Source organism: Indicator indicator, chromosome 2 (genome assembly GCF_027791375.1).
Source record: "Indicator indicator isolate 239-I01 chromosome 2, UM_Iind_1.1, whole genome shotgun sequence".
In the NCBI taxonomy this organism is placed as follows: Eukaryota; Metazoa; Chordata; class Aves; order Piciformes; family Indicatoridae; genus Indicator; species Indicator indicator.
In genome coordinates, this window is record NC_072011.1 from 57,783,637 (window position 1) to 57,796,919 (window position 13,283).

Below are 13,283 nucleotides of genomic sequence, written 5' to 3' on the forward strand. Positions count from 1 at the left end.
CAAGGGAGGCCCCGTCCCAGACGGGCACCCAACAGCAGGCATGGGGTGCGCGGCCAGGCGGCTCGGCGGGGTGCCCGCACCTCCGCGCCCACCTTCCCCACGGGACCGTGCCGTCCCCCTTCCAACCTCCGCCCCTGCCGAGCCCCCTCCCCGGCTATAAAGATCGGCGGGACGGACCACGACCCCTCCTCGACCGCTGCCATGGCTGCACTGCCCTTCGGGGAGCCCGCAGCGGAGTCACCAGCCTTCCCCTCGGGCAGGTGGGCGGGAGGCGGCGGCCCCGGCCCGGCCTCCCCCACCCTCAGGCCGCTTCCCCCGGCAAGCCTGGCCGCGGGGGCGGCGGCACCAGCGGAGGGGTCGCCGGCGGCTTCACAGCGTCGGAAGCGGACCAGCTTCACGGCGGCGCAGCTGGAGACGCTGGAGCTGGTCTTCCAGGACACCATGTACCCCGACATCTACCTGCGGGAGAAGCTGGCTGATGCCACGCAGATCCCCGAGTCCCGCATCCAGGTGAGGGACGCCGGCTGCGCCGTGCCCCACTGCCCCGGGACCGCCACCACCCGCCCTTACTGCCGACCTCTCTCCCTCAGGTTTGGTTCCAGAACCGGCGTGCCAAGTCTCGCCGCCAGCGGGGACCGCCCCGGCCCGGCCCCACCGAGCCACCTCCGCCGCCGTCGGGGTACCCGCGGCCGCCCCGCTTCACCGCCCTGCGCGCCCCGGAGCGGCCCCGCTACGGCCTCTCCGGCCTGGCCCAGATCGTCCAGATCAAGGAGGAGGGCTCGGCGCCCTATGAATGGCCGCCAGCCGCCGCCTTTCCCTCAGCTCCCGGCTTCGAGGGCTTCCCGCCCGGCCAGCCCGGTGGGGTGGAAGCCGCTTCCTTCGCCGGGCCGCCGCCGGCCCCCTCGTACCCGCCGACCCGCGCTTTCTGCGGGCAGTACTCGCCCGTGTCGGACGCCGAGGACACCAGCGGCTACTCGGAGTCCGGCTCAGAGTGGGAGGAGAACGCTCTCGGCGCCTTCCGAGCCCTCTGAGCGCAGAGCCCGGGGGGTTCAAACTGCAGCCCCCCGCCTTGGTGCCACATCTTCCCTTGCCGAAGCCCCTGCTGCAGGTACTGCTCGGGCGGAGAGCCGGCAGCCTCGGTCCTGCTCTGCCACTGTTGCACTTTATCGGGTAGTAACTCATTTTACCTATTTATTTAAGATAGAAACGGGTCAGCTCCATCACCCAAAGGCAGCTTTTTACACTGGATTTCAAGACTTCCCTGAGCACGTTTCGTAGTTCTGTTTAACCTTGAAGCCAAAAAGCTAACCAAATCCACTGTAGTGTGGAAGCGAGGGCTGGTCTTGGAAAAGCAGAAGAGTAGGAGGGTCTGTTGGGATTTTTTGAGTGAAAACAAACAAACAAACTAAATAAAGGTTTACATTTTTACTCTACTTGTGTGCATATCTGTGCCAGGGACAGGGTTTCTCACCTCAGCCAGCATTGACTAGAGAATGGAGAAGGTAGATATCCATCTGCAAGTTGTTCTTCCTAGGTCCTGTAGAGGTTCAGCTGTAAGAGGCTGAAGGACAGGTTTAAAACCACCTTAACTGTGCCTGTCAGTATTTGCTTTAGATCTGCTCCAAACAGCTACAAAAATCAGAATTTATCATGAAAAAAAAAAATCACAGAATTCATGGACTTAGAAGGGACCCTCAAAAGTCATCTTGTCCAACCCCCCTGCAGTAGGCAGGAACACCTCCAACTAGATCAGGTTGCTCAGAGCCCCATGAAGTTTTGATCTTAAATGTCTCTAGTGATGAGGCCAATCTATGGCCAAAGTAATACAAACCCTAAACCCTTAAATAATTGTCTAGCTCAGGAAAAAAAAGCTTTGACTCTGGCATCTAAGCAAAGGTTAAACTAGAGTATTTGTGAGCACTGTGAAGGCACTGCAGCTTGGATTTTGAAAACTAGGGACAGCACAGAAGCTGTTTAGATGACCACTAATGGGTGAATGGCTCTGCATTGAGAGCATCCAAATTAGTAACAGAACCATCTCTGGTAATTCATATTCATGGAATGGTTTGTAGTGGAAGGGCATGGGCAGGGACACCTCCCACTAGACCAGGTTGCTCAAGGCCCTGGCTCAACCTGGCCTTGAACCCTTCCAGGGAGGGGGCATCCATGACCTCCCTGGGCAACCTGTGTCCCACCATCCTCACTGGAAAGATTTTCTTCCTAATATCCAGTCTAAATATACCTGTCTCAAGCTTCAATCCATTCCCCCTCATCCAATCACTATGAGCCCTTGTAAAAAGTCCCTCCCCAGCTTTTTTGTAGGCTCCCTTTCAGGTACTGGAAAGCTGCTCTAAGGTCTCCCCAGAGCCTTCTCCAGGCTGAACAGACCCAACCCTTGCACCCTGTCTCCACAAGGGAAATGCTCTAGCCTTCTGATTGTCATTGTGGCCTTCTCTGGACCCACTCCAACAATTCCATGTCCTTCATGTGTTGGGGGCCCCAGGACTGTACTCCAGGTGGGGTCTGAGAGCAGAGTAGAGGGGGAGAATCACCTCACTTGTCCTGCTGGGCACAATTCCTTTGATGCAGCCCAGGACACAGTTGGCCTTCTGGGCTGCAAGTGCACATTGCTGGCTCCTGTTGAGTTTTTCATCAACCCAACACCCCCAAGTCCTTCTCCTCGAGACTGCTCTCAACCCACTCCTTGCCCAGCCTGTATTTGTGCTTGAGATTGCTGGTGCAGGACCTTGCACTTGGCCTTCTTGAACTTCATGAGGTGGGTTTGGGCTCACCTCTCAAGCCTGTCCAAACTCCTCTGGATGGCATCCCTTCCCTCCAGTGTGTCAACTGGACCACACAGCTTGGTGCCATCTGCAAGCTTAGTGAGGATGCCTCCATACAAATGGCCATTATCACTGACAAAGATGATAAACAACACTACTCCCAGCAATGACCCCTGAGGGACACCACTTGTCACTGGTCTCCATTTGGATGCTGAGCCATTGAATGCTACTCTGAGTGCAGCCATCCAGCCAATTCCTTACCCAGCGAGTAGTCTGCCCCTCAAGTCCATGCTTCTTCAATTTGGTGACCAGGATGTCATGCAGGAGAGTGTCAAACACTTAACACCAGTCCAAGGGGATGACATCAATTGCTAATTTAGTTGATTTATTGTATTTTGAGGATAAGGCAAATTCTTCCTACCTACTACTAGAGCATTGCAGAGTACCTGAATGCCATGAGACTCTGATAGTTTGATAGCAGTTAGAAAGTGACCAGAAATCCCTGTATCACGAGTCATGCCCCACCAAATAATGTTACCAATGCACAAAATTCCCTCAGTGTCAACTCATAACATACCTGTGCTTGGAAGACCTGGGACAGCTGAACTGTGGCTGAACTGCAAGTTTGCAAGGCATAGCAGGACTGCTGGTTCACATTCTCCTTCAAAAAACCAGAGCTGGCCTTCCAAAAAAACAAACAACAAAACCCAGAGAAAACCCAAAGCACCAAAATCAGATGCAACCTGCTCCGAGTGGACTCAGGTGCTTAAAGAGCTGTTACATTAGGGGTTGAGAAGACATCAGAAGAGGACTAGCAGGAGACAGAATAGGTACACAACCATATCTTGGGGGCACAGGGTGACTTCAAGTTTACTGTAAAAAAAACAAATTAACTTGTCCTACTCCTGCAGCTTTAAGTTATAGTAGTTGTGAGTTCCTGAGACTCTTAATTCTACTCTGCTCTGCTGAAGGTGATCTAAGTCACCTCACTCGTCCTGTTGGTCACACTTCTTTTAATGCAGCCCAGGACACAGTTGGCCTTCTGAGCTGCAAGTGCACATTGCTGGCTCATGTTGAATTTTTCCATCAACCCAACACCCCCAAGTCCTTCTCCTCGAGACGCTCTCAAGCCACTCCTCACCCAGCCTGTATTTGTGCTTGGGATTGCTGGTGCAGGACCCAGGTGCAGGACCTTGCACTTAGCCTTCTTGAACTTCATGAGGTTGGCTTGGGCTCACCTCTCAAACCTGTCCAAATCCCTCTGGATGGCATCCCTTCCCTCCAGCATGGCAACTGGAGCACACAGCTTGGTGTCATCCACCAACTTGGTGAGGTGTCCTTGATTCAACTCCCCATATCACTGACAGTCATACTTGTCATTGTGTTTCACCAAACCTCAATGTTAACACTGACCTGGTGTATCAATAACCAAGGGGAAGACAGGCAGCCTGTATATACATAGAATCATAGAACTATTTCAGTTGGAAAAGACCTCTAAGATCATTAAGTCCAACTGTTCCATTGTGTTATGAGAGGTAAATTCCCATGGGTAACTCAGCAAAATTAGTGTTCAGCCTTATTTTGCAATACCCCTTGTAAAGCTTCTGAATATATTTTAAAACAGCTACTCACCTCATCCTTGTAACATTTCATTTTCACCAATTAACTTAAAAAAAAAAAAGACCTGAGACCATCTGCAAAAAAGTTTGCATTTTTGTGAAATATATCAACTCTCTTAGGTCAATTTATTCAGAGTTACAAATTTCGTTGAGAATAAAAGATTTATGCATTTCTCTTAATTAACAGGACAAGTTTAGCTAAATATAAACTCTGCACTGAAGTTTTGCAGTGGCACAATACCAACACAGAATACAGAAGCATCTTTAAACTATACAAAATTTTAAAATTGAAAATAATCCTGTTTACATATTCTTTATACATTAACATATAAAAGACCTCATTTAATGAGGCATCTAAAAGAATCAAAAACATCTCTACAGCTATCTCTGAAAATTCTTAGCTGGAAATAATTCCTTACACAGAAGCTTTACAAGACCATTTAAACAAACCAATACACACTTTTTACAAGATTAACATTCCAAAAGGTACTCATAGGCAGGTTGTCACTTTTGTGTTTTTTTTTTTTTTTTTTTTTTTTCTGCAGTTTACCTCACTGGTTATCTTTTATTTTATATATATATAAACCCCAAAATCTTCATATTTATATACGTTGGGTATTGTTGGATAACCAGCAATCTCATTTAAAAGTTGTGCAAAACGAACAAAAAGAGTTGGAAAAACAGTATGTTTAACCAGTCACTTATGTAAAATACCAACTAAAGCACTTCTTTTGCCCCCCTGTGAAAGGAAAAAAATCCACAACCAATCTTTCTGCAAAGTTCCCAGTTATGTTATTATATTCCTTCATTAGAGTCCTTCTATAAGTTATGATAAATTAAAAGTTCCAACAAGACTGATCGATCAGACTTGCCCAACAGGTCTACAGCTTCGGTTTGCTGTCCATACACTCACCCCGTGTTGCTACCTGAAACCTGAAATGGCAGGAGCACAGCTTTACATAACAAAGACTCACCCCGTGGCTACTCATTTGAGCCATTTCCTCCTCATCGCTTCTAACATACCAGGACAGCCAACAGCAAAGAGGTGTGCAGAATTAATCTGAACTTTGAAAAACTAAGTTCAAATTACATGAAAGTATGTTTTCAGGTTTATTATAATAAATGCAATTATTAGAGAGATTACCAGTTAGCAAAACTACCGTGTGTGAATAACAAATGGAGAAATCTAACGTAATGCTGGCCAGTAATGCTGGTTTACTTCAGAAGCAGATATAATATATTTAAAAGGGTCCTTTCTGAGAGGTTTTCTTTTCCCCTGTCTTCTGGCAGTCAGGATATTTGGTGAAGCCTATATGAAGGAGAAGGATTTTTCCAGAACTACTTGCTGCACACACTTGGAAGAAAACTTTCAGTCTCTGTTGGTGTTATTAGCTGCAAAAGCGTGTAAGTTTCCCATCTGGCTCAGGCCACTCTGAATATGTGCAACATGGATCTCGACGTTATTCTGAAAACAACTGCAGGAAGAAAAGGAGGAGGAAAAAAAAGGAAAGAAACAAACAAAAAGTGTTGAACTCCATATTTAAGAGTTGTGCCCAAGTATTTCTACAGTGAAAGTCAAAGTACGAGCATAGCCAACACATAACCTGAGATGAATCAAGAGAGCAGTGCCTTATTAATGCACCTGGAGAGAGACACACCTGAGAGAACAGCATTTGCACAAACAGCTGCATCAAATCAAGAGTTACTGATCTGGATACTTTAACATGAGCACACTTAATGAAATAAAAACATTATGAAGAGATGCTAAAATGCTCCAAATAAGCACAGTGAAATGGAAACATTATCACCTTCTTCAGAGCCTACATCAACTTTGAGTTGAATCTGTTCCAATGTGCTATTTGCAGTGTGGATTATAGAAGGTTTCAGTAGTGTTTGGGATTTATTTTTGGTTTTACTAATGAAAAAAAAAAATGCTATAAACCAGCATTTCTCAATGCATATTTTTAAATCAAAAGGTCCTTCTACTATTTCTCCCCACATCCCTCCCAAAAAACCAACATGTGCAGCCTCCCATTACTAGGCAGCAATAGGAGTATGGAGGGTGTGAGGAAATACTTAGTATTTAGTTATATTTTCTAAACTATATCATTTAGCAGCACTGTACTTATTTTTTAAAAATCCTGGCCACAAGTTGCTGGAGGCTGCAGTGTATCACTGCCACATTGGTGCTACATTTATAATGATTTCCCAGGCACCTGCTTGTGACAACTGTTGAAAAATGGCTCGTCTAGGCTACCTGGGCCTTTGATCTGGCATACCATGGCTGCTGTTCTCTCTTGGTTTCAAATCTTGCTAATGGAAGCTGGTCAGAAGCTGTAATTGTCTCACATGCCAGCTTTTGATATTTACAGACAATAGGTTGAGTAACTATGCAAAAAGAATACTGAAATTTTAACTGTCTTTAGTTTAAAGAACCAACATTTAGTAGTGGGATTTCAAAGTCTGAAAATGTTCTAGAATACCTTATTAGTTGTTATAAATGACTGAAGAGCAAGAAAGTCTAGGTGTTGCTGCAGCAACTTAGCACTTGGTTTTCTTTTTATAAAACCAGGTTACTTCACTGCTAGGTTCAAACAGAAAACTGCTAATTTCATGCTCCCTTTAAGAAGCCTCTTTTTAAATGAGACCATTCCTACAAGTAAAAAGTTACCAGATTAAACCCCTTAATTATAATCAACGTTCACCTCTAAAATACAGCAAGAATTGCTTGCTGGCACAAAATGTGTAATTAAGAATTAAATATTCAAAAAGTAATACCTGATATTTGAGGAGTCTATTGAATTCTTAATGTCATTTAATGAATCTGTTAGTGATTTAAATTCAAAGGAATTCAGATCACCTCCTTCTGCTAGACACTGTAGGAGAAGAAAATAAAAAGTGTTCTCACAGTTCTGCACAAAGAATCTGACAAAGCTTTAATACGAGGTGTCTTAGGGGAGAAACTATTTTTTTTGGCAAACATTTTACCTTAATTTGCAGTAATATTGCTGTAAGTCTAGAGATAAGATCAGTTAAATTTTCACTCTCAACACAAAGCTGTCCTGTGGTTGAGGAATTTGCTTGCCGGACGATCTCCTGAGCCTCCTCTTCACACCTACGCCTCAGATCTGTCGGTTGGTCGGCAGGCTGGAGGCCCTGGTCAGGAGCAAGCTGCACAGATACAGTGACAAGAAATTATGAAGCAAGATCTCCCTTGCATTTGGTGTTGTGTGTGAAATGCAAATGTTTTCAAACAGAGTTCACAGGTATGGAACACACAGGACCTCATCTTTATTCTAACAAAAGTCAGTAAGGGCAAGTGTAAAGTCCTGCTCCTGGGGAAGAACAACCTCATGGATCAGAACAGGTTGGGGGCTGATCTGCTGGAGAGCAGCTTTTGGGGACCTTGGAGCCCTGCTGGACAACAGCATGACCACGTGCCTGTGTGGCCAAGGCTAATGGCATTCTGGGGTGCATCAAGAAGAGTTTGGCCAGCATACTCCCCCTCTACTCCGCCTTGATGTGGCCACATCTGAAATACTCTGTCCAGTTCTGGGCTCCCTGGTTCAAGAAGGACAGGGACTTGATGGAGAAGGTACAGAAAAGGGCTACAAAGATGATGAAGTGACTGAAACATCTCACTCACTAGGAAAGACTGGACTTATTAGTCCAGAAAAGACTGGGCAGGGATTTAATAAATGCTTAGAAACACTTAAATGGTGGTTGTCAGGAACATGGGACCAGTCTTTTTTCAGTGGTGCCCAGTGACAGGACAAGAGGTAATGGGCACAAATGCAAACATAAGAAGTTCCACCTAAACACAGAATCACAGAAATACTGAGGCTGGAACAGACCTCTGAGATCATCAAGTTCAGCCTATGACCTAACACCACCACACTGACTAGACCATGTCAGTAAGTGCCACATCCATCTAAAAATGATGAGGAACTTCTTTAAGGGTGGCAGAACACTGGAAAAGGACACCCAGAGAGGCAATGGAGCCTTTGGAGATACTCAAAACCCACCTGGGTGTGCTCCTGTGTGTCACCTTTAGGTGAACCTGAGTCAGCAGGGGGTTTGAACTTGATGATCTCAAGGTCCCTTTCAAACCCTAGCATTCTGTGTTTCTGTGATTCATTTATATACATGAATATTTATTTCCAAACTGGTCACTGGCATCAGCAAAAGTGTTTTGAGTTCTAGTAAAAGAAACTCAGACAAAAGCAGAGACAGGAGGAATCTAATACAGCTACCACAAGTTTCATTTCAAAGTGATCCCCACCCACACACTACTCCCAGGAAAGTCTAACTTTTTTGACTTTGGTTAACCAAGGCCAGCAAATATCTACAGATTGCAGCAAAATCTTACCTCATAACAATACTGCTGAACTTTATGCAGAACTTTATTTAAGTCTTTGTTTAGTTGTTCTAGATCTAGAACAATGGTTGCGTATCTCCTCTGAAACTCAATGCCTATTGGCATGGAATAGGATTTCTGTGGGAAAGAGGAAAGCATATTAGAGTTAAGGGAATGTTGCACTTTGTATCTTTTGAACTGAAAATTTTCACTTGAAAAAATAATACTGAGATGTTTGAAGTCTCAGTGTGTGAAAGAAAAATGTTAGCATGCAAAATATTAAAACATAGTATCACTATTTATAAGTTCAGCTGACAACTGTGTAGTAGCTACCATGCTTTTATTCTCTTCCTAAGGTACTATGACAACCTGTGCTGGTTTATGCTGGTTGTAAATGCTACAGAAGATGGCTGTGGTCTGACTTGCTTACTTCTGCCATAGCTGAGCATTGCTTCTCTCAGCTGTATGAACAGAAAACTATCCTGTCAGTAGAAGACCAGCATAGGACATGTGAGGTGATTCTCCTCCTCTACTTTGCTCTCATGGGACCCCATCTGGAGTACTGTGTCCAGTTCTGCAGCCCCCAACACAAGGACATGGAACTGTTTGTTGGAGTGGGTCCAGAGGAGGCCATGAAGATCATCAGAGGGCTGAAGCACCACCCCTATGGGGACAGGTTGTCGTGGGGCTGTTCAGCCTGGAGAAGAGAAGACTTCGGGAAGACCCTGGAGCAGCCTTCTTGTACCTGAAGGGCACATGCAAGAAAGCTGGGGAGGTACTCTTTACAAGGGCTTGTAGTGATAGGATGCAGGGCAATGGCTTTGAGCTGGAAGAGGGGAGATTTAGTCTGGAGATTAGGGAAAAATTCTTTCCAGTGAGGATGGTGAGACACTAGAACAAGTTGCCCATGGAGGTTGTGGATTCCCCCTCTGTGGGAGTGTTGAAGGCCAGTCTGGACAAGGCCTTGAACAATCTGGTCTAGTGGAAGGTGTCCCTGCCCATGGCAGGAGGGTTAGAACTAGGTGATCTTGAAGGTCCCTTCCAACCCAAACCATTCTATGAATATGGCCACAGCCACCTCTGCTGCAGCAATAGGGTCTAGTAGGTTAGTGGTCACTTGAGGATGACTCAGTGCTACATACCTTCTGTTACAGCTAACAGTTATGGCCAAAAAAGAAAGTTACTAGAGCTTCTATTTGGTAACATAAGTATTTTGGGTAGGTACCAATTTCCACAAAATTTACCACTTTACTGGCACTCTTTTCTTGAACTGTTTTAACAGTGTGTCTCAGCATTCTTTAAGTGATATTTACAAAACTGAACCAAGACATATACTGCATTATTAAATTTTGGTCTACAAATGGCCTCTTGCAAGATAGGTTGGATGTATTTCTGTTGCTTCTCAGCCACAAGTCTGAGATACAGGTACCTCTTACAGAGAATTAGTTAACTATAGATTTTACACCACGAAATAAAGCAAACTGCAAAGTCCAGAGCCTTCATCAGGAGGATGCAAGTCAAAAACTCAAAATCAAGGTTTAAGTTATCAACTCAAAGTTGATAGGTTCCCATTCAGCTTAATCACTGAAATGATCCCCAGGGATTTACAAGTCTGAACACCAAATCAAGAGGGCTTTAAACTAACACCACAACTTCAGAATTCACCTTGCTCTTAGCAAACTGGAAACCAGCATAAATTTGACACACTTCCTGCAGCTCTGTAACATTAAGGAAAAAAAACTTGCAATTTTCAGACCTTCTTCAGTGACCAGCCCCCATAAAGCAGACTGGGCTACTCCAGCTTAGCTCTGAAAGCTGTAGACATCAGAAAGGAAAGACTGAGGGCATTCTATGCTAGTGATGACAGAAGTATTTCTCAGCACCAGCACTATTCCTGATCCAGGAGTGATGCAAGATCTGGAAACAAAGAGCTGAACTAGCAGACAAACAATGGATAACTTTCAGTAGATAGAAGCAGATGAGAATCTACATGCTTCTCTAGAACAACCCAGCATCACCTCTACCTTGTCTTTACTGCAGGTGATGTGAAAAAAATAACTAGTCACCCTTTTTATGTAGACTTGTTTATACAAATGGCTATCAGAAGTGTTTGCTGCTTTATGTAGATGATAACTTCTCTACAGCCTGTGACCAAGACTAGCATGATGATGTCAAAATGCTTAACTATTAATAAGCTGTCCTTTCAGAAAAATGAAGTAGAAAATGTGCAGTTGTATTACTAATGGCTCCTCTGAAGGCATCCCCTGCTTCATGTCAATTTACTATCACTGCCAGATAATAATGGGCTACATTCAGTATCAGTTCTGATTTTGGTCAGTTCTGTTTATTTCTATACTGGATCAGGCATTAAACAAACAAACAAAAAGCCTCCATAAAGGGATTGTTTTAACCCAAGCAGTGATCTTGTGACTTGATAATTGTTGGAGTAATTGTATGAATTGTTATCGAAGTGTGACAACCAAATTATACCTGAATGAACTCCAAGGATTCTATTTTATTCATGTTCAGGTATGTTATGGTGGCTTGGTGGAGGAAAAAGATTGTTGTTAGAAGAAAAATTAAAACAACAAACCAAACCTTGTAGAAGAGAAACAACACATACTGAGCAGCACAAGTGTAGATGGGATTACCAAGGGACGAAGAAGATTAGAAGCCAGGCTAAGAATATGGCCCAATAGTAAGGTATCACATCCTCTATTTTTAATCAGGACATCCTTGACTAGTAATGGACATTGCTTCATGACTGCTGGTTTATAAACAGCATAAGGGCAGGATTTCAAAGGTATCTCTAAGTCCTTATCTAAGCTACAATCAACCTAAAATATAGAAAAATATAACACTTCTAGATCCTCTTCTTTCCTGCTGCTTTTTCACTCTTTCAATTTTGTAGAGTATCAAGAAAAATTAATTTATTACGTAGTAGCTGTGTGATGTGCTAATCTCTGGATTCTCATCAGAGGAAGGCTGCTGCTATTCCTGTGAATTTCCTTATCTATGCAAAAGTACTAACATACCTCAGTAAACCCAAAGTTTTTTTTTTAGTTTAGGAAGAGTTTGTTATTTTTCAGTATCAGAGTTATAGGTTGCAATCCTCATGTTTTAATTTTGCCTCTTTTTGCACCTACATCCAACCAGGAGTTGTTCAAGGCCATGCTGGATGGGCCCTTGAACAACCTGTTCTAGTGAAACGTGTCCCTGCCCATGGCAGGAGAGTTTGTAACTAGATGATATTTAAGGTCCCTTCCAACCCAAACCATTCTATGATTCTATTTTAAATTATTAATATGCAAAAATCAGAAGACAAAACATTTTATGCACAGAAAAAAAATAACAAGCTCTGAAGAACATCATCACAGCATGACAGAGATAGGGATGGGGCAGTAGAAACCACAATAAAAGAACACACATGTACATGTGATCAGTGAGGGAACAAAGAAGGACATCTCACCACAATATATCCTTAGACATTCAAATATTTCACTAATATTTTACATTAAAAAAAAAAAATCAGCTTTTTGCTTTCAAGAAATACAAAGGACTGCTCTTCTCCTCCACAAACCTTTCAGTCTTCTGTCCTGTATGTTGTAGAGATAACCATCACAGTGGAGAAGAGGAGGCTCAGGGGAGACCTTATTGCTCTCTACAACTACCTGAGAGGAGGTTTTAGCCAGGTGGGGGTTGGTCTCTTCTCCCAGGCAGCCAGAGGTAGAACAGGACACAGTCTCAAGCTGTGCCAGGGGAAGTTTAAGCTCGAGGTGAGGAGAAAGTTCTTCACAGAAAGAGTAATTTGCCAGTTTAATGTGCTGCCTGGGGAGGTGGTGGAGTCACCATCCCTGGAGGTGTTCAAAAAAAGACTGGATGCAGCACTTGGAGCCATGGTTTAGTTGTGAGGAGGTGTTAGGTAATAGATTGGACTTGATGATCTCTGAGGTCTTTTCCAACCTGGTCAATTCTGTCATTCTGTAATGGGTGGTAGCAGAAGGTTGAGACTGATAGCTTTCCACTTTCCAGTTGATTGATAGCCACGGACAGTAGAAGGGGCATTCTTATAATTTTGATTTACTGACTGATGATTAGATAAAACCTAGCAAGAAAAACTCTTCTGCTGCTGCTGCTAATAGGCTATAGCTGCTCTGATGTTATGATTTTAAGTGCTGGTCAAGGGCAGTCAGAGCTTTACATAGAAAATTTCTGTACAGCAGTTATTGTTTTAGACAGAAAGCTAAATAAATAAGCACTTACCATCCTCAGCATAAAATTAGGATGAAGATCCTACCATATGAATTGTACCCAAGGTTCTCAAAAGTACATAGCATTTTCATACTTTACACATCAACTAACATATGCTGTTTGGATGGTAACATCAGTTTCAAAGCATAATGTTTTCAAAGGGGGATCTTACTTGAAACAACTGATCTCTCTGAATAGTCTTTTAAAAAATTAAAATCCTAATTATAGGAAGTGATAAAATACATTTTTTTTTAAATCCAGACTTTTTATTGT

The 13,283-nt window shown here is 43.8% G+C and overlaps 2 protein-coding genes across 5 annotated transcripts in view; one reads left to right on the top strand and one right to left on the bottom strand.

The window, feature by feature from the left end:
* The first annotated feature begins 201 nt into the window (after positions 1 to 201).
* Positions 202 to 1,031, top strand: MIXL1 (Mix paired-like homeobox). The gene is made up of 2 exons (XM_054399194.1): positions 202 to 510; positions 591 to 1,031. Exons 1-2 carry the CDS (start codon positions 202 to 204, stop codon positions 1,029 to 1,031), a joined length of 750 nt encoding a protein of 249 aa, XP_054255169.1.
* A 4,642-nt stretch (positions 1,032 to 5,673) lies between these two features.
* Positions 5,674 to 13,283, bottom strand: part of LIN9 (lin-9 DREAM MuvB core complex component) — a 44,482-nt gene continuing 36,872 nt past the window's right edge. For all 4 annotated transcript variants that reach the window (XM_054394592.1, XM_054394601.1, XM_054394586.1 and 1 more), the window contains 4 exons: positions 8,772 to 8,897; positions 7,391 to 7,573; positions 7,181 to 7,278; positions 5,674 to 5,877 (listed from right to left, as the gene is read on the bottom strand). In XM_054394592.1, the coding sequence (XP_054250567.1) occupies positions 5,772 to 5,877; positions 7,181 to 7,278; positions 7,391 to 7,573; positions 8,772 to 8,897 (513 nt within the window). In that variant the 3' untranslated portion in view covers positions 5,674 to 5,771. The remainder of the gene's footprint in view (positions 5,878 to 7,180; positions 7,279 to 7,390; positions 7,574 to 8,771; positions 8,898 to 13,283) is intronic.